Source organism: Biomphalaria glabrata, chromosome 7 (assembly GCF_947242115.1).
Source record: "Biomphalaria glabrata chromosome 7, xgBioGlab47.1, whole genome shotgun sequence".
In the NCBI taxonomy this organism is placed as follows: Eukaryota; Metazoa; Mollusca; class Gastropoda; family Planorbidae; genus Biomphalaria; species Biomphalaria glabrata.
Window position 1 is genome coordinate 27,530,491 of NC_074717.1, and position 22,210 is coordinate 27,552,700.

Consider the following 22,210-nt stretch of genomic DNA (forward strand, 5'->3'; position numbering starts at 1 on the left):
GAAAGGACTATCACTTTCTTGAAAGGACTATCACTTTCTTGAAAGGACTATCACGTTTTTGAAAGGACTACCACTTTCTTGAAAGGACTATCACGTTCTTGAAAAGACTAGCACGTTCTTGAAAGGACTAGCACGTTCTTGAGAAGACTATCACTTCTTGAAAGGACTATCACGTTCTTGAGAGGACTATCACTTTCTTGAAAGGACTAGCACGTTCTTGAAAGGACTATCACTTTCTTGAAAGGACTATCACGTTCTTGAAAGGACTATCACTTTCTTGAAAGGACTATCACTTTCTTGAAAGGACAAGCACGTTCTTGAGAGGACTAGCACTTTCTTGAAAGGACTAGCACGTTCTTGAGAAGACTATCACTTCTTGAAAGGACTATCACGTTCTTGAGAGGACTATCACTTTCTTGAAAGGACTAGCACGTTCTTGAAAGGACTATCACTTTCTTGAAAGGACTATCACGTTCTTGAGAAGACTATCACTTTCTTGAAAGGACTAGCACGTTCTTGAAAGGACTAGCACTTTCTTGAAAGGACTAGCACGTTCTTGAGAAGACTATCACTTTCTTGAAAGGACTATCACGTTCTTGAAAGGACTATCACGTTTTTGAAAGGACTACCACTTTCTTGAAAGGACTATCATTCTTGAAAAGACTATCACGTTCTTGAAAGGACTATCACTTTCTTGAAAGGACTATCACGTTCTTGAAAGGACTATCACGTTCTTGAAAGGACTATCACTTTCTTGAAAGGACTAGCACGTTCTTGAGAGGACTATCACTTTCTTGAAAGGACTAGCACGTTCTTGAGAGGACTAGCACGTTCTTGAGAGGACTATCACTTTCTTGAAAGGACTAGCACGTTCTTGAGAGGACTATCACGTTCTTGAAAGGACTATCACGTTCTTGAAAGGACTATCGTGTTAGGGAATTTCCGAATGTAAGGTATTATATTGATTCAAGAGCTTATTAAATGAATGTTTAGGGACATTTTGCGAACCTCTTTTTAAGTCTATATCTAAAGGCCTATCGTTGGAATATTATAAACTGTACTAGACCTATATATATACCAAACTAAGATTCTTTCTCGAGGGGGGAGGGGAGAAGGAGGGGTAAAAAATGTTCCATCTTAATTTTTTAATTCGCCTTCATCAGTTATTAAGAGAAAACCAATCGCTCGATAAGTTGTTATTATTTTTTTTCAAAAAGTGTTTTCAATGTTTTTCTTGTTAGAAATGAATCAGACAAGAATGTGGTCCACTACTACAATCTGTCTATCTATATAGTCCTAAACTGACCCAAGTTTTTGGTCCATAAGATCTTCAGATTTTGAGGTCAAAGTAACCAGTAACAAAATCTCAGACCAAGTTTTCAAGGAGCCTCAACATTTAGTTTTCTTTTATAGCTGAAGGAACGCTCAGAATATTAAAAACAAATAAAATACAAGGCTTGTATTTTGTATAGAAAATATGTTTCATCCCAGAAAGTGTATGCTCTGTTCTGTAGTAATTACTTTTTTTTCTTTTGTTCTTGAGGTCACAGATGAAAACTCTTGAAATATTAGTGCCAAAACCAATCGATCGTTTCTTAAGAGATTGCGTCATTGTTGTGAGAATCCCTGCTTGGTTTACATGTGTGTGTAATTTCCAGAGTGTCAATTAGTTCAGGCTAGAAGGAATTTTGACTTTGGCTTCTCGTCTGCTGATGTTATTGTTATTACACATGCAAGACGTGAACTTAATGCCACCTGAACATGTCCGTACATCTTTGTTATATCATCAACAATGCTTTATAATTTCTTGTCTGTTTGGAAGATGTTTATATATTTATAATAATATATAAATAGATTATAGACCTAATTTGAAATGCGAATTTAAAATTTAAAACATAGAAATCATTGTATAGCTAGTAGGGCGGACAATATCACAACTCTGTATCAAGCCACAAATAATTTCTTTATTTGAAATTCTCTTCTCTTTACAGAAAGTACAATGAGGATTCTCTTCTGGACACTTGTCCACCTTGGTGTTGTACTGTCTAGTCAAGTCACCATTGAATACAACAAACCTGTCTTAAAGTTGACATTACCTTGTAAGTAAAAAATAAAAGAAACGTTCTATTCAATAAGCAGAGTTCTCTTAAAGTCTGTGGAAGACTACAAAGTTATCTTAAAGTCTGTGGAAGACTACAAAGTTATACTTTTCTAATTCATGTTTTTTTTCCAACATTTAGCATTATTCACATCATCTGATGTTGGCCACGTCATTTTTCGGTACACCATAGACAATGTGCAAAAACAAGGCGTTGGTGTTCTCATCAGTAAGTTAATGTACATTAAAAAGTTAGACAAAAAATATTTCTATTGAGTGATTGTACATTGATTGTATAATAGTTCATCTTTGATCCAGCTGAAGGTTGGCAATATCAAACCAGTGACGTCTCACTAGATGGCGCTCATGAAGTATCTGCTGACGCCGTGATCTACAATACAAAGGGAAATCTGAAGGATGCCACCGAAAAGTCGACGCTGAAACTAGGTAACGAGTAATCTGCATAACACATGACATTTAGATGAAATCTTGTGTCATTTTGTAAATCTAAAAGAAAAAAAATATTTGTTTTTGCTACACAAAGTCTTAGCTCACCGGAGCGCAGTTCAAATACCTTCCCCAAGACGTATCAGGGCGGTGATCTTTAGAGACGATTTTAATATATTCAACAAAGCGAGCTGGCGATACGAAGTCACAATGTCTGGTGGATTTGTGAGTAGATGGTTTTCAAAACTCTCTATTATTCATTATATTATTCCTTGACAACAAATTAGCATCTAATTACGAAAGAATACTCACATCTGTTTATGGTAGAGCAGTCTCACCAGGATACTGTCTTATAAAAAATAGTAATCAGTAGAACATGCAGCATGAATTAATGGACCTCATTCACCAATCGTAAACAAACAACATTTAGCCACGTGATTCTCTATATCTTCTATACAAATTATGTAATCCATAAAGGCTGTCACGTGATACGTATTTTTCATTGTTTTATCAATATTATGACGTGGCTAAATGTGTTTATTTACTATTGGTGAATGAGGTCCATTATAAATAGTTTATTTCTATTGTATGTTTATCTCTTACGTAAGAAAATGTTATGAGCTCCACATTTGTACAATGACGTCATCAGTTTTAGTGACACATTGAAGATGGAAAGCTGTGACATTTGATGTGATGTTCGATGAAGGTTTCCAGTCTATCAAACTTTGTTTGATGACGTTTACGCCGATTGATCCTTGAAAACTAAGTCAAATAGAAGTGTCGCCTAAATAAGAAACTTCATTTTTATTAGCACTTGGCATTGAAATCAATAGCACGGTCTATCTTTTCATTGTACAGAATGGTGAGTTTGAAGTGTACACAAATGACCCTAAAAATGTGTACACGCATGATGGACATCTGTACATTAGACCAGTAAGTTATACCACATTATAATCTTATTTAATGGTTTTGTAAATAGATTTAAAAAGAAGAAAAACATTCCCTCTAGTGTGAAGAAATATTCCGTCGTCTTTAAGCAGAAGATTTCCTGTATCTTTTGTTATGATTGATTTTGATATAAGACATCCTCAGTCTTTTGGTGTGAAAGTTTGACAATCGTTGGTTCCTATTGTCAAAGAAAACTATTTTTGATTTCACTTTTTAAATTAATTCCAGACTCTTAAGCTTATCCACTAAATTTACTGAACTAACTTTGTCATTAGTGGAGATGTTTAGGATTAACTAAATACCATACACAGTCGGGAATCTACATTGAACCTCAATGTTGCCAACTAGATTTAAAAAATAATGAGCTAAATTCTAGGAGCATTTTTGTTTCTGAATGTATTCATTAGTCGAGTGTTTCTTCTGAATGTACTCATTAGAGCGAGTGTGTCTTCTGAATGTACTCTTTAGAGCGAGTGCTTCTTCTGAATGTACTCATTAGAGCGAGTGTTTCTTCTGAATGTACTCATTAGAGCGAGTGTTTCTTCTGAATGTACTCATTAGAGCGAGTGTTTCTTCTGAATGTACTCTTTAGAGCGAGTGTTTCTTCTGAATGTACTCATTAGAGCGAGTGTTTCTTCTGAATGTACTCATTAGAGCGAGTGTTTCTTCTGAATGTACTCTTTAGAGCGAGTGTTTCTTCTGAATGTACTCATTAGAGCGAGTGTTTCCTAAACGTTTTCCTGAACGGGACACTTCGCACATTCTGAGAATTGAGCGGAACACTTTATTGCTTAGAGAGATTAATTCACGTGGTGGTCTACTACTTAATTATTCCAGTAGTTCGTGGAACACCTATTCAGGCTTTGAGGAACACTGAGTGGGAAACACTGAATTACAGAAAAACTGTGAAAGTCTAACTGAAATTATTTTGTGCTATAAATGGAAGAGGCTAGAACAATGCTCAAAGGTGCACACAACAATTATCCGAGGCCTACATGTTGTTCAAAACCTAGAACTGACCAACAGATCCTTTACTTTGTACAGCGAAGACGCTACACAAAAAGTCAATAACCAATTGATTACAATCACAATAACCAATTGATTACAATCACAATAACCAATTGATTACAATCACAATAACCAATTGATTACAATCACAATAACCAATTGATTACAATCACAATAACCAATTGATTACAATCACAATAACCAATATCCAAACATAAACACACACACGCGAGTCAGATCTTCTCATGAGAACATCAAAAATGTACTGTCCATCTCAGTTAATAATTCAACTCTACACCCCGTTCTCCATTGGACCAAGTCTCTGTATTCAGTTAATAATTCAACTCTACACCCCGTTCTCCATTGGACCAAGTCTCTGTATTCAGTTAATAATTCAACTCTACACCCCGATCTCTATTGAACCAAGTCTCTGTATTCAGTTAATAATTCAACTCTACACCCCGTTCTCCATTGGACCAAGTCTCTGTATTCAGTTAATAATTCAACTCTACACCCCGTTCTCCATTGGACCAAGTCTCTGTATACAGTTAATAATTCAACTCTACACCCCGTTCTCCATTGGACCAAGTCTCTGTATTCAGTTAATAATTCAACTCTACACCCCGTTCTCCATTGGACCAAGTCTCTGTATTCAGTTAATAATTCAACTCTACACCCCGTTCTCCATTGGACCAAGTCTCTGTATTCAGTTAATGCAATAAGCTTTAATTTAAAAAAAAGACTAAAAAGAGAATGTAACAGCTCCTCGATGTCTCAGATCCCAACAGTGAGTGATTCAAGATTTGATGACAACTTTCTTCACACTGGACATATGGACTTGAAAAGTAAGAAAACAATAACAACAACAACAATATACTGTTAGTTTACTTTACATCAGAGGTTCTCAAACTGTGATCTACGGACTCCCAGGGGTTCTTGAGACGACCGTAGAAGGTCCGCAGATAGATGAAAATTATATACAATTAAAATAACTTCTTCGCTAAAAGCCAGTTTTTCCGTTCGGATAGTTATAATACCAATCAGCTCTTCCATCACCACTGTTTTATATTTTTATTACGTACTATTCCATGACGACTTAAACCACTTTGATATTCCAGACTGAGTGTTTACCCTTTTGAGCGTGGACAAACACAGATCCCAATCACAAGTGAATCCATACTAATACAGCTTACTAATTACAAACATTAAACATGACATAAATACACTCAAAAATATCTCATCCAAGTCATGATTTTTTAATAATATTATTATAAACAAAAGTTATGTTCTCAATAAACTTCGCTTCAAGAAAATGTTTTTGTTTACATTTGTCACTTATGTAGCCCTACAAGTCACTTATGTAGCCCTACAAGTCACTTATGTAGCCCTACAAGTCACTTATGTAGCCCTACAAGTCACTTATGTAGCCCTACAAGTCACTTATGTAGCCCTACAAGTCACCTATGTAGCCCTACAAGTCATTGATGTAGTTTTTTCTCATGGAGCTCCGTGGACATGTTTACATTCTATTAGGTGGTCCCCGAGTCCAAAAGTTTGAGAAACTCTGCTTTGGATCACAGCACCAAAACGTAGATCTACTTTCTAAAATTTTCTCACTTGCCTAGACGTTAGTTCACTTTATTCCCATAATCTTTTAGCTATCTTTGGGGAATGCACACAGTCCGGAAATAATGGCTGTAGTAGAACTGGCGGAAGTGAGATCCTCCCACCTATCATGTCCGGTAAAATCAAAAGTGTTCCCACACTGAGATTCGGTACATTGGAGGTCCGAGCAAGGATTCCCAGTGGTGACTGGCTGTGGTCAGGTAAGTAAACGTGTTATCCTATACTCTTCAGCGAGCAATTCTTGTATATATATTTATAAATTTTATTTCGAAAACGTCTCTATCGATTTTCTTTAAAATTTCACGGTATTTGCATAATAGTGAGAAAAAAAATTCTCAACTCATTGGCCACATCGGAAAAACTCGAGGTCGACCGTTATATCGGTTTGAAAATGGCTCATTATCGAAAAATTAATTTTGGCTAGAATGTTTAATGAATGAAATTTTCTATATGACGTCAATGGGAAAAAAACTTGACACCGCTTACGTCACTAGGCTTACAGCAGTACACTAAGACATTTCTTAGCAAACAAGAAAAAGTTTTAATGATTCAATTGGCGTAATTAAACATTTGCACACCCTCTTATTGTACATTGATCCATTGGAAGAACAAGGTTACAAAAGACAGTTTGTGTGGAAACACAAACTTAAAATCGGCCCCCGAAGTGGTCCACCCAGGTAGGCTTCAATATTTTCGAAAGAACATCCAAATGAAATTATATCAAAGACAAATAAGAGATAAGAATGGAGAAAGAAGGTTAACAGATCTTGTGTAGTGCCCCAACGGTCCCGCAGATCAAAGCATAGGTGTAAGTGAATGTAAAGTTAGATGTGAACCTGGCCTAACTAGTTCCCCTTTTAGACCTTGTGGTCTATAGGGCAGATGATGTAAAGTTCATCTGTTTTTGTGGCCTACGGTTACGAGGGTGTCATGTAGCCAGCACAACTACCAACCGCCTATACTTTTCCCCAACTAATGTACCCATTAGAGCTGAGTGGCCTCAGAGGCGCCCAAAGATTCCAAAGTTGAAAATCCCAGTCTTCACCAGGATTCGAACTCGGGACCCCTGTTCGGAAGCCAAGCGCTTTACCGCTCAGCCACCGCGCCTCCCTTGGCCTAACTGACGTCTTATAATTGATCTAATTGTTTTGAAAAGGCTCAATCTCTTATTCGAATCCTCAAAAAAAAATATAAAAAAAAATATCCGCAATAAAAATTTTTTTTCAGAAAAATGGAGTTTATAAGATTACTATTCAACTTAAATTAGGTCTAACTTATAATGCATACTAATTAGCTTTTTCTCTTTAAAAAACTGCTTGCATAACTGATTTTAAAAATAAGATTTTTCGCTTTAAGAAAAAAAAAAAGTAGCCGTTGCATCAGAACTTTGAATGGTCTAAAATATTGTGATGTCGGATTTTCAATATCTTTTCTAGTTTACGAGATCTAAACGGGACGGACGGACAGACGGACAGACGGTCAGACGGACAGACGGACAGACGGACAGACATTTCGCACAAAACTAATAGCGTCTTTTCCCCTTTCGGGGGCCGCTAAAAATAATGAAATTAAATATCTTTATGTATGATTAGTTATTATGTTTTAAAGGCTTTATAAATTGTTTACACTTTAATTGTGTACACCCGTAGGTAGCTTTTACTTTGTTATTATTTTGCTGGTGAATTATTGCAATGTGTTTAAGCTTCGAAGTCTATTGCCCCATACCAAAACATAGGAAATGGTCATAACACAGCTTATCTATGCCTTACTTGCACAACCAAGGCCGGACCTAACATTTGCGAGGCCCTATGTGAAATGGATTGCGCGCGGACCAGTAACGGTAGGGATAAGGATAATAAGTGAAAATAAAGATTTTGTAATAGAAAATAAATTCGTATTTGCATTACATTTTTATTAAATGAAAGCTGACAATGCCGTTTTTTTTTTATATCACGCGTAGGACTGGCGTTTACCATATTGATTGACACCCCAAAATGACAATTTTGTCTATTTTAAGAACATGAGTTTCAGGTGATTTCTAGGAGCTCCCTGAAAACAAGGAAACCACGGGAACCCTATTATAAATTATAATGGTTTAATGGTCCTGATGATATCCAGCTCGCTGCTTTTTTTGGTTAACCTATAAACCTCGGTAAAAAAAAAAGTCATGTTCCAGAAGTCACCCAATAAAACCTACTCAGCCCAGAGATCAACACGCATAGACATCCCTTAAAGTGGTAGATAACTTCACATTATCTGGGCAGCATAGTATCAAATGACGCATTGCTTTAAAGAGAGGTTGATATGTGATCAGTTATAGTCGTGCCTTTGGACGCCTCCAAGCGAGAGTGTGGCGAAATAAATCACTCCGCCTGTCTACAAAAATTAGTGTCAACCAGTGATTCTCTCAACCCCTCTATGTGGATCTGAGACATGAGTACTTTATAGAAAGCAACTAAGACTTCTTGAACGACTTCACCAAAGACCGCAATACAAACAGCGATATTCTTGCAAAATGGTATGAACTTCTTATAATCCGAAAGTTACGCTTTGCAGGGCACTTATTCCGTATGGGGGACGAACATATTTTTGGCAATCTTTTTTTTTTAGTAAGCTGAAAGGTTGTCGGAGTAACAGAGATGCCTCACAATAACGCTTCTTTAGAATACTAACTCGATGTTTTTAAGTCTGTTAGGAAAAAATGCGCGATTTTACTTTGTTACTAGGTGCACGTTTTACACTATAACGTAGAGATTTTGCATCACTTGATGATTCTTACTAAAGCCATAATAATAAGGCTTGTCTTCGAGTCCGAAGATTAGTGAGGAATGCGGTTTTTCCAGTGGCTGAGCAGTGGCTGTGGCTGTAACATACATATTTTGCCACATCCAGGGCAAGCATAACCATTGTCCGCAGGTGGTCGATTTAGATTTTCTTTTCGCCGTCTGCGTTTGTCCTCGGCAGCAGATTTTCTTTTGGTCTCAGATGTGTATCCCGCGGCCTTCGTGAGTGACCTCCAGCTGTCTCGTTCGGAGGCCGCATACAACCAGGTGCTCTCTTCTATGGCAGCCAAGGAAAGTTGACGCCTAAGCTGGTCTTTGAAGCGTTTCCGTGGGGCGCCTCTGTTACGTCGACCACCTTTAAGCTCACCAAAAAAAAGACTGCCTTTGGCATAAGTAAAAGATATTAGGCCAACAGTTGTCAATGGATATATTAAGAAACATAACATGACTATGTTGTTATAATAGAAACACTACTTAAGAAACACTACTTAAGAAACACTACTTAAGAAACACTACTTAAGAAACACTACTTAAGAAGCACTGCTTAAGAAACACTACTTAAGAAACACTACTTAAGAAACACTACTTAAGAAACACTACTTAAGAAACACTACTTAAGAAACACTACTTAAGAAACACTACTTCAGACGTTGTACCTAAGAATAAAAAACAATATTAATAAGACTTTACTTCATCTCCCATCAGCTATATGGATGGTGCCTACCGATCGTGTGTACGGAGCGTGGCCGAGATCTGGCGAGATCGATATCATGGAATCCAAAGGTAAAGCTGGTTCGACTCTCTAATGATAGTTTTAATCCCTAAATCTAGACTCTCAGATTGGTGCGAGCAAGATGTATTCATTATTGAGTTGGGAATAGTTTGAAAAGAAAGCGATGGATTGGAATAAAGTCCAATTAGACTATGAATGGTTTCAGGTAACCCTGGTGCTTCGGGTGTTGGTAAAGTGACCAGCACATTGAACTGGGGCCCTTCTGCTGACCAAAACAGAAAGAGCACCACACACGGAGAAAAGTAGGTGGACCTTTGTTTTAAATTTGTGTTTATTCTACACATCTACCACGGGATTTATTAGAATTGGAACGCTAAACTTTCAGAGAAAACCGAACAGAATAATTCTTAGTCAAATAAAATAAACAAAAAAATAAAAAGATTACAAATGCGGCCCCCGAAAAGGTTCACCCAAAGGTTAGCAATGCCTTAAAAAAGGCAGCTCTCAAGATTTTCCGCACGAATATAGGAAATTAAGAAGTTACAAACAATCAACAATCACAATCCTCGATACCTCAATACAAGCAATCAACAACCACATTCCTTCTCAATACAAACAATCAGCAATCACAATCCTTCCTCCCTCAATACAAAATGGACGCCTGCTGACGTGGTCGTATTTCTGTCCGGCTAATGTTATTCTCAGAATTACTATATCCATATAATATTAAGTACAATGATGCTATGGAAATATGAATCGGTTAAAGCCTGACCTAAATGATGTGATTGAAGGATAGTTTGATTAATAGTTGACCTACGGACGGGGGAGGGGGGGGGGAGTTAGTGAGAGTTTGAAGGATGATATAGTACTCTACAAAGTGTGAGTAACCCCGCTAGTATTTAAGAACACTAAATGCTACTTATTTATTATTGTTTTAAAATCCATTAACTTTAATACTAATAAAATAAATTCTTTATTTTTTCAAAAAAAAAAAAAAAATAAACAAAATCAGTAAATAATTAAAACTTACACAACAGAAGAAACATGAATTAAGAAAATAAATATTTTTATAACTTTTTTTTTGACAAATCTGAAAAACATACACATAAATATTATATAAACATACACATAAATATTATAAAAACATACACATAAATATTATATAAACTACATAATAAGCACCTCCCTTCCTTGATCTACTTTTCCGCTTTTTTTTTTTACTATTAATAGTTGATTGTTTTTAAAAGGATGCGTTTTTATGATTTTAAGCATGGCTTACTTATTTAATTTTATAAACAAAACGATTCGCTTTTAAAAGATCAGAACTTTGCAAGCTGCAAAGTATCATTAAATCGGATTTCACATACTATTTGTTTTATAGATCTAAACGAGACGGACGGACGGACAAACATAAAACTCGTTAAGCTCTTTCAGAGACTGCTAAATAGTATGATTTTAATGTAATGGTATTATTTCATGCCAGTCTCATTTCTTTGTATCATTTATTTCTGGTGTATGTTTAGGCACGCCGCCAACTGGCACACTCAGTTCCACACGTGGCGCTTGGAGTGGACTCCAGACCATATACTGTAAGCAACATTTCTTTAAACAACCTCATATCAACTCACTCTGTCTGTAGGTCTGTCTGTCTGGTAAAAATGTGTACTCCTTACTTCTCCCACACCCATTCTCGAATCAAGTGGAAACTTTGAACAATTATTTATTGCTTCCAACAAAACGAATCAATTAAAAAAAAAATAACCAATAAAGCAGTTAATTATTGGTAATAAAATTATTTTGTTTAATATCAAATAAAGGAAATAAATTCTATAATTATGAGAGATTTAGTTGTAAGTATGGATTTCTTCTCCTTAGATAATAATAATAATAATAATAATAATTTTATTTAGAAAGCGCTGTTAACAAACAAAATGTAGGCTCAAGGCGCTGTAACAACATTACAAACAAAAACACGAGAGCTAAAATGACAGTTAATCTAAAAAAGTTTTAAACAGATAGGTCTTAATGTTCTTCTTAAAAGTGGTGTAGCATGTTGTCTGTCTGAGATCAATGGGGAGTGAGTTCCAAACCTTTGGTCCGTGAACTGAAAAAGCACGCAGACCGTAGCTTTTGAGGGAGAAACGTGGCACTACTAAAAGCGTTGAGTCCATTGAGCGCAGGGCTCTCTGGGGGACATATGGAGTGTGTGAGACGTCATAGCTACGCCAAACCCTCTGCAACTCACTGGACTTATCATGTCATTACGCTGCCCACGGCAGATCAGCTCTGCCCGCAGTAACCTTGTGCCCACGGTAGCCGGCCACCCGCCCTACTGTGCCCACTACAGATATTAGAACTTAGGATTGAGACTCCACAAGAACTATATCACCGGCGTCCCTCTATCCGCTAGAGCGCCACCTCCAGCTGCAGAACCTCAAGCCAGAATACAGCCAGCTTCGACATCAACAGGAAAACCAGCTAAGTCAGAGGACAAAATGACATACTCTCTTATTAGGTGCAAGAGTGATGATTAAATCTAGTATTATTTAGAGATAGGTGCAAACCCTCCCCCTTTTTATTCTTATATGTATATTTATGTAAATAAATATTCTTCATTTTTAACTTTTGTATCTATCTTTCATTGCTTGTCTCGTTGCGTGTCTGCTCCCGATTCATATGCTGATAGGTTGGTGTGTGATAGCTTTAAAAATAATCACCCCCTAGACATTAAACGCGCCAAACACACGTCACATTTCCCCACCTGTCACAGGCATGTCATTTCTAATCTGCTCAATCTTTCCAAAGATAACTTTGTTTTTTTTTTTATAGGATTTTAAAAAAATATTTTGCTCGTTAATTTGTTAATCCAGTTGTAACAATAATGCGAAATTATGTGATAAAAATACCACAATAATGCGACAATTATGTGATAGAAATACCACAATAATGCGACAATTATGTGATAAAAATACCACAATAATGCGACAATTATGTGATAGAAATACCACAATAATGCGACAATTATGTGATAAAAATACCATAATAATGTGACAATTATGTGATAAAAATACCACAATAATGCGACAATTATGTGATAGAAATACCATAATAATGCGACAATTATGTGATAAAAATACCACAATAATGCGACAATTATGTGATAAAAATACCACAATAATGCGACAATTATGTGATAGAAATACCACAATAATGCGACAATTATGTGATAAAAATACCATAATAATGTGACAATTATGTGATAAAAATACCACAATAATGCGACAATTATGTGATAGAAATACCATAATAATGCGACAATTATGTGATAAAAATACCACAATAATGCGACAATTATGTGATAGAAATACCACAATAATGCGACAATTATGTGATAAAAATACCACAATAATGCGACAATTATGTGATAGAAATAACACAATAATGCGACAATGTTCTTCGATGCGATCGATTTTTTGTAATCAACTTATTGTATTATTACTAAATTTATATAATAATTAAAAAGCATTACTCTCTCTGTTTATAGGACGTTTGTGGACAACCAACAGATAATGTCAGTTGTTCCTCCTGATGGAGGCTTTTGGCAGAAGGGTGGTTTTTCCGGAACAAATCTTTGGTCTACCGGAAGTAAAATAGCGCCATTCGATCAGGATGTGAGTTTGAGAACAATATTTTCCATGTTGAACTTTAGTGTTATTGTTGACAACATTTATATTGGATTCGCAAAGGTTCATTGAGCTTCAGGACTTGAGTTTGACTTGAGTCTTGCTGTTTGTTTAATGTCTCATTTGTTTCAGGCACTAATGAGTCTATATCCTTACCAATTTACAAACTTAATGTCATTCCTTTCTTTCTTTTTTTCCCCCATTTAGTTTTTGCTTATTTTCAACGTGGCTGTAGGAGCCACAGACGGCTATTTCCCGGATGGCAACCACTATGGCAATGTGACTAAACCATGGGACAACCACTCGCCACACCCAATGTTGGATTTCTGGAAGGCCCAGAGCGCCTGGCTTCCTACATGGCAGGGAGAGAACGCAGCTTTAGTCATTGACTGGGTGGAGTTTAAAACTTTATAGTGTTAAGAGAGAGTGAGATAAAGGATTTAGAGATAGATAGATAGATAGATAGATAGATAGATAGATAGATAGATAGAGAGAGAGAGAGAGAGAGAGAGAGAGAAAGAGAGAGAGATACAGTTCCTTTAAAAATGTTCATTTAAAAATAAAAAATAAATATGCCTGTATATTTGTTAACTATTTGATGAATGTAACAAAGTGTTATTAACAGCACTAATATATTCATCCAAAAAAATAATGTATAAATGATTCAGGTGTTTAGGATTTTATCCATGAGTTTTAAATTACTGACATGAGCTACGATTCCTGTTTTGAAAAGATACCCTGAATGGCCTGCCAAGAAAGGTAACTCTGACAGCAAACAATTCTTTGAAATAGTCAAAACAAAAAATTTAGGTAAAGATCTAGATCTTATCAAAAGACAAACAAACAACTTCAAAAAAAAAAAAAAAAAAAAGTATACTTTTAATACCTGTACAATAAAACGTAGCTTTAAAATACTGAATTTGTTTCAAAAACATGTATACACTTCCAGTTTTCGTTTAAAAAGTGTCACTATGCTTATTGCTTCGTTCTAACGCCTCCAATCGATGTAGGTGTCTAAGCAAAAAAAGGAATCTACTGCAGCAGTATCTCATTGTGGAAAGGTATGCAAACTTTATTTACTCAAAATATAACAAACAAATTGCTATAGATAAAAAGGAACAATAGAAAGCTGCATATATTAAATCGCAAATACAACTGGTAACTAAGTTTTGAAAACTATTATACTCGATGTCTTCAAAAATCCTTAAACTTATGGACATTAATGAGATTCAAGGTAGAAGGTGATGACGTAGAGGATGAGTCCAAAGGCGAAAAAGTTTCTAAACACGTTGCATATGCAGCAGACTTGGAGAATGTTACAGACTTAGAGGAAGTTACAGATTTAGAGAAGGTTACAGATTTTTGAGAGAATTACAGACTTAAGAGAAAACTACATTCTTGTGGTGAGATATGTAGGTCACAGCCGGGACTGTGTAGCCACCTGCAATACTGCTCTCTTCGTTAATCTTCAGACTCTTTTAGTAGGCCTACTTGGACATGTTAGATAAACTCTTGTACTCTGACATGTTAGATAAACTCTTAAACTCTGATATGCTAGATAAACTCTTGGACTCTGACATGCTGGATAAATTCTTTGCGTTAGAATACAAATCAACACCAGGACTCCGAAAGGTCACGTTTGAATCAGCCTCTGAATCAATGTTATTGATGTATGCAAGAATAGTTCACTGTAGCTCTTGTTGGGGAAGAAAACAGCTTTGCACATTTATATCATTTTTGGAAGTAGTGAGGTGGATACAAAGGACAAAGAACATGTGCTGATAATGCACAGACACCTCACACACACAGACAACTAACATAAACACACTGCTCACATAGCCACATCACTCGGGTGCACCACAGACAAAATCACACCACAGACATAACCACACCACAGACAAAACCACACTATTCGCAGAACAACACTCACAAATTTACAGAACTCAAATTGCCACACAAGTCACTTAACCACATCCCTGACATAGTCACACCACTCACACAGCTACACTCACAGCCACGCAAAACAGAAGTATCACTCAGCCATACAAATCAGATACATCACACAAATTTACACCGCAAACAAGCCCATAAAACTCATACAGCCAAACCACTCATAACCACACCCTCACACAACCAAACCGCACCTCTCACACAAATTATGACCACTTACAGCCATATCAAATAACTCAATGTCACAACTACAATGATCACACAGCCACACTACGCACACAGCCACATTACTCATTTAGCCACACTACGCACACAGCCACATTAATCACGTCTCACACAGCCACACTACTCACACAGCCACATTAATCATGTCTCACACAGTCACATTACTCACGTAGCCACACTACTCACACAGCCACACTACGCACACAGCCACATTACTCACGCAGCTACATTAATCATGTCTCACAGTCACATTACTCACGTAGCCACACTACTCACACAGCCACACTACACACAGCCACATTACTCACGCAGCCACATTAATCACAGAAATTGGATTTCAAACATTTTTCTGGAAGTTTTAAAAAATGAAATATTTTTAAAAAATATTCGCCTGACACGTCGATAAACAATCCAAAACGAGATTCTGGAAGTAAGCTCCCTTTATTCTTGATTTCACTAGAGATCACGATTTGAATCAAACAAGGTTAGACAACTGTGATAAGACAATAAAGTTAAATACATTAAATACTATCTTTCTTTTAAACATATCTTACGTTGGTACTAGCGACCTGTGTTTACAAAGTTCAATGGTTCTTAGCCTGTGACAGAAGACAGTCCTTAGAGGAAATCTATTTACTAAGGTTAATATTTATTATAAATAAAAAGAAAAGACAACTTAAGGTGTTCATTTCAAATTAGAATGGATATTTTACATGAAGAAGGTAAGTTTATAAATAGCTAGTTATTTTTATTATCTTATATAAAAAATACTGAACAATTGAAAAGCTAGATTAGATCTATTTAAAATGAACTTTTCACACTGCACAATCAAATTTCCGTCAGAGCACAAAGTAAAATGTTTCACTTATTTAAAAAAATACAGACGTTACTTCAAAAAAGATGATTACGCCCTACGCGTCATGCATCTAGTCATGCATGTTAACCAATGACTTAAACTCTGCCAAGTCACTGGTTTTCCTGGCTAGCTCAGGCAACCCATTCCATGCTCTAATAGCACAAGGGAAGAAAGAGAATTTGTACCAATTCACTTTTAGTTGTCTACACCACTAGCGGATCGCCTCTATCGCCCCCCCCCCCCCTATTAGTATACGATTTATTACTTATGCTAATAATGTATGCTAATTAATTATTATTTATGTTTCAACTTATTTTAAGATTATTTCGTCCCCCCCCCCAATAGTATGCTGCCCGATTTGGTGGGGTGGGTAGGGGGGGTGGCATCAATCGCGTCTACTCTACCATAAACTCTCGAGCGGGGGGGGGCGGTCCAATTTATTTGTAGAAACCAAAGCATGTTAACAGACTCAAAACTTGTTATTGATATTTTAACCGATCTTTATATTAAGTCGTAGCGTGATGGCCTATTGGGTGGGGTGGGGAAGGCCTCTATACCATTAGCTTCTCTAGCATAAAGAAAAGAACTATTGGAAATAACCTTGCTTATTTTTAGAATACATTAGTTATTTTTAGTTCTGTTGGAAATTTACTGTTGTTTCTCGAAATGTAAACATTCTGTTTACTGTTATATCATTTAAAACAACATTGACACGCACTAATACGTTTTACTGTGGCTACCCAGTCAGTTGATATCATTGTTTACACAACATAATCACAGTAACATCCACTTTTACCTGTCATGCAGTAAGCAGAATGAAGTTGAAGGTTTTATTCTGGACACTTGTCCACCTTGGTGTTGTACTGTCTGGTCAAGTCAACATTGAATACAACAAACCTGTCTTAAAGTTGACATTACCTTGTACGTATATTTTAATAGATTACAATCTTCGCTACGTTTTACTGTTATTAAAACGCACCTACATAAATATATTTTTATTGTCTACAATTTCCTTTTAGCAGTATATACAACATCTGATGTAAGCCGAGTCATTTTACGTTACACAGTACAGGATGTTCAAAAACATGGAGTCGGTGTTCTAATAAGTAAGTGAACAAATATGATGTACTTACTTTTTATATCTGGCAGTGCAGTCAGAATACTACACAATGTATACATAGGAAACTAGTACAGCGCTCATTTAATATCTATTTTTACAAAGCTTTTATCAACTCACTCTGTCTGTCTGGTAAAAAAAACATGTATAAGCTATTTCTCCCACACCAAATCTCGGATCAAGCTGAAATTTTGTAGAATTAATTCTTTTACTTAACAACACATGAATCAATAAAAGAATTAACAAATTAGTTAATAACTATTGTTAATTTTTTTCTTTGGTATCTCGAACAAGGAAAGACATTTTTCTTAAGTGAAGTGGTGTTATAAACTGAATTAGTTCTCTTGATAGGTTGCCTCTCAAACTTTAAACAAACAATATATAACAATACAATGTTCTCTCGTCATAAGTACCTCACTAGCGGAGTGGTTAGCACGTCGCCCCGAGAAGGCGTTATCCACGAGTTCAAAATCAGGCCATTCCCCTTATATTATTATTAATTTTTTTGTAAATGCTTTTAAAAAACAATTAAATAAAATGAAGTTCATTTTTATTTGTAATGTTCCGATTGCCATACCAGGCAGTGATATTGAAACGTAAAATACTGCAGATGTGAGCATTCTAACACACTGACAAGGCCTTTTCACTAATACTACTGGAAGACATTTTTCTTAGTAATAGAAATCTTTGTTGCCTTTTTAGCTAATATAGTCAGTATTAGCAGTAAAATGAAGTTTATTGACTAAGACAGTACCAAGGTATTTAAAATTGCTACTACAAATGATATTTTCTTTATGAAAGTATGAACATTTTAGCAAATAAATAATCAACACAGTGTGATGCAATGCGCAGTCCTAGTAGATCCTTTAACAAAACCGAGTGTCTCAGTAAGTTATAAGCAATTGGGAAAAATATCCAAGATAAAAACTGCAAGATAGAATAGTTTCAATATTGTTTTCCCTCTAGCTGAAGGTTGGCAATATCAGACCAGTGATGTCTCACTAGATGGCGCTGATGAAGTCTCTGTTTATGCCGTCATCTACGATTTACATGGAAATCTGAAGGATGTCACCGGAACGTCTACGCTAAAACTAGGTATAACATATTTAATAATGTCTAATACTCTCTTGCTAATATACAAGTGGTTTTACCAAAAATTATTTTCCCCCCATAATCTCTGTATCTTATAGCTCACAGTAGAGCTGTACAGATTTCCTCACCAAGACGTATCAGGGCTGTAATATTCAGAGACGATTTTATATCACTCAACAAAGACAACTGGCGCTTTGAAGTCTCTATGTACGGAGGCTCTGTACGTTCGAATACTTTACTTTCTCTATAGTATGTAGTAATTAAAGTCGCTGCTCTTGTTGATAACTAAATATATAAAATATAAACTTTTGTTTTTTGTAAATATGTCTGACCCTTATAGCATGGTCAGTTTCAAGTCCACACCAGCGACCACAAGACTGTATACACACGTGATGGGCATCTTTACATTAAACCAGTAAGTCATTTAAGCAATGAAGTCTTTCTGCAGGGCAAGGAGTTTTATAAATATCCTATTGTTGAAAAAAAAATTTGGGGGCAATAAACATCGTTGTCTCTAGGGACCGTAGGTCTATATTTGTATAACTTTTGTGTAACGCGACTCGAAAGCATACTTGGTTCATTCTGGTCCTACTATACCATAGTTAGTGAGATCTGGTCCTACTATACCATAGTTAGTGAGATCTGGTCCTACTATACCATAGTTAGTGAGATCCGGTCCTACTATACCATAGTTAGTGAGATCTGGTCCTACTATACCATACTAAGTGAGATCTGGTCCTACTATACCATAGTTAGTGAGATCTGGTCCTACTATACCATAGTTAGTGAGATCTGGTCCTACTATATCATAGTTAGTGAGATCTGGTCCTACTATACCATACTCAGTGAGATCTGGTCCTACTATACCATACTAAGTGAGATCTGGTCCTACTATACCATAGTTAGTGAGATCTGGTCCTACTATACCATAGTTAGTTGGATATGGTCCTACTATACCATAGTTAGTGAGATCTGGTCCTACTATACCATAGTTAGTGAGATCTGTTCCTACTATACCATACTTAGTGAGATCTGGTCCTATTATACCATACTTAGTGAGATCTGGTCCTACTATACCATAGTTTGTTGGATATGGTGCTACTATACCATACTTAGTGAGATCTGGTCCTACTATACCATAGTTAGTGAGATCTGGTCCTACTATACCATATTTATTGAGATCTGGTCCTACTATACCATACTTAGTGAGATCTGGTCCTACTTTACCATACTTAGTATGTTCTGGTCCTACTATACCATACTTAGTATGTTCTGGTCATACTATACCATAGTTAGTGAGATCTGGTCCTACTATACCATACTTAGTGAGATCTGGTCCTACTATACCATACTTAGTGAGATCTGGTCCTACAATACCATAGTTAGTGAGATCTGGTCCTACTATACCATAGTTAGTGAGATCTGGTCCTACTATACCATAGTTAGTGAGATCTGGTCCTACTATACCATACTTAGTGAGATCTGGTCCTACTATACCATAGTTAGTGAGATCTGGTCTTACTATACCATAGTTAGTGAGATCTGGTCCTACTATACCATACTTAGTATGTTCTACCATACTAGTATCTTCTGGTCATACTATATCATACTTAGTGAGATCTGGTCATACTATACCATACTTAGTATGTTCTGATCCTATCTCTTTTGTGGAAGCTCTTGGAGAAGTGTACTTGCCACCTTCAAAGCTTCAGTAAACACAGCTGAAGTCAAATCTTAATTAAAAATAGCTGACAAAATGTGTCATGTTTAGAAGAGAGTATTTATTAAAGTGCATGTTAAAAGTAACAGTAAATTGGCTTTGGTTATGTAAAAAAAATGATTAGTCCATAAGTATATTCTAAATGACGGACACTATTTAATATTTGAAAATAATCGTTCATTCTCCCATTGGGACTATATTTCGTGGTAGTATAATATGACCCGATAAAATAAATAGGAAACTGAAGCAATTATAATTGTGCATCCATGTCTATTGTTTGTTTTTAAAATGTTTTGTTAAATGTTTTCAATGATGTTCCTTCAGAGTTGAAGGTAATTTACTTCCTAGTCAAAACCTCCCGCAGGACTACGGGGGATGGGAGCGGGCAGGGTTTGAACCCGAGACCATAGATAAATTCGAATGACAGTCCGGTGCGCAAACCGCACGACCAGGAATGCTGGGAACAAGTTATGCACCTTCTCAGTTTTCAAGTAGAGAGGCGCTAAAGTTACTTTAAACTGTTAAAAATTATTTATTCAATCCTATAGAGATCTACATTTCTTAACAGATGCCAACAGTGAATGACCCGAGGTTTAATGAGAACTTTCTTCATACAGGACACATGGATTTATATGGTAACACAAAACAACATTGTGCTAACAAAGTGCTAGTTTGCTATTTCTCTTAAAATAAATATTGTAGGAATATGACTTGGTCTCCTGCTTCATCTCAGCTCTGTTTGGTCAGTGTACCAACGATAAAAACAACGGCTGCTCGAGAACAGGTGGAACTGAGATCCTCCCGCCTGTCATGTCCAGTAAAATCTATAGTGTTCCGTCCATTAGGTTTGGTACAGTGGAGGTCCGAGCAAGGCTCCCCAAGGGCGATTGGATGTGGCCAGGTAAGTTAAAAAAACGAAAAACACTATAGATATGGATATGTATATATAAACAGTGCTTTTTTTGTGACGATACGCACCGATATGATACCGGCACCTTTTTGAAAAAAAAAACTTTTCTTGTATTTTAACGTATATTATTAATAGTTAGTAGTTAAAAGTTAGGCAATAAACTACTGAGTACCGACACCTATTTTTTTTTTTTTTTTATAAAAAAAAAAGCTCTGAATACACACACACATCTATGTATATATATATATATATATTGTATTTAAAAAAATAATCGCTCAAATGAATATAAAAAGAAAATATAAATGATAAATTTGTGTTTGTAAGTTCAACAGCTAATTATGGTCTTCCAGTAGCATACACTGAAAGTTAACAACTAAGAATCCATAGAGTAGGCACATATATAAAAGCATTTGAAAGAAAAACAAGGCGGTTGCTGTTGTTTGTTCGTGATATTTTGTTTGTATGGAAGATTTGTTAAAATAAAATTGACCTGCAGTGATCGCCTGTGTAACTTAGACTAACTTTATTATTTAGTTGTAATTCGTTTATTTTACAACATTCTCCTGATAAATAAGACATTATTCAGTACATGCCAGGAAACACTAAACAATTAGAATTTCTTAGATAGATAGATAGATTGATGGTACCCCGACAAAATAGCGCCGACAAAATAGCTTAACAAAATATCGCGAACAATATAGTGCCGATAAAGTAGCGCAGAAAAAAAATATTTCAGTCATTTTGAAAGAAACACTTTAGATCTCGTAAAATATAAATATGCAAGAATAGACCATCACGAGAGAAAAGGAGGGGGGGAGGGAATAAATTTTTGTCTCAAGTAAGGTGTGCTTGGGAGAGACGGGAAGTCGATTGAGGCTACAATCCAAATGGACACTCCTAAATTTGATATCTATGTGATGGTGTTAGACATAGACGGACAGGAAACAACAAAATTAATAATTGCATTGGTTACTGCCCGAGATGAAACAAACACTTGGCGAGATCAGAAATGTG

At 36.0% G+C, this 22,210-nt stretch overlaps 2 protein-coding genes across 4 annotated transcripts in view; both read left to right on the top strand.

Annotated features, from left to right (window-relative positions):
• Nucleotides 1-1,538: 1,538 nt before the first annotated feature.
• Nucleotides 1,539-13,848, top strand: LOC106058488 (beta-1,3-glucan-binding protein-like). Of its 2 annotated transcripts, none has more exons than XM_056036193.1 (13): nt 1,539-1,763; nt 1,992-2,099; nt 2,241-2,327; nt 2,417-2,545; nt 2,643-2,770; nt 3,404-3,478; nt 5,280-5,346; nt 6,160-6,327; nt 9,616-9,693; nt 9,849-9,945; nt 11,167-11,232; nt 13,188-13,314; nt 13,534-13,848. In XM_056036193.1, the coding sequence occupies exons 2-13, from the start codon at nt 2,000-2,002 to the stop codon at nt 13,738-13,740; spliced, it is 1,329 nt and encodes a 442-aa protein (XP_055892168.1). In that variant the 5' UTR covers nt 1,539-1,763; nt 1,992-1,999; the 3' UTR covers nt 13,741-13,848. The 2 variants fall into 2 exon arrangements, with proteins under 2 accessions (XP_055892168.1, XP_055892167.1); XM_056036192.1 differs by having other exon boundaries at nt 1,540-1,732.
• A 2,203-nt stretch (nt 13,849-16,051) lies between these two features.
• LOC106058487 (beta-1,3-glucan-binding protein-like) overlaps nt 16,052-22,210 on the top strand; it is a 13,270-nt gene continuing 7,111 nt past the window's right edge. Inside the window, exons 1-8 of one of the 2 annotated variants that reach the window (XM_056036189.1) lie at nt 16,052-16,223; nt 17,165-17,278; nt 17,377-17,463; nt 18,441-18,569; nt 18,665-18,786; nt 18,907-18,981; nt 20,855-20,921; nt 21,020-21,187. In XM_056036189.1, the coding sequence (XP_055892164.1) occupies nt 16,202-16,223; nt 17,165-17,278; nt 17,377-17,463; nt 18,441-18,569; nt 18,665-18,786; nt 18,907-18,981; nt 20,855-20,921; nt 21,020-21,187 (784 nt within the window). In that variant the 5' untranslated portion in view covers nt 16,052-16,201. The remainder of the gene's footprint in view (nt 16,224-17,164; nt 17,279-17,376; nt 17,464-18,440; nt 18,570-18,664; nt 18,787-18,906; nt 18,982-20,854; nt 20,922-21,019; nt 21,188-22,210) is intronic. The other variant, XM_056036191.1, reaches the window with a different exon arrangement.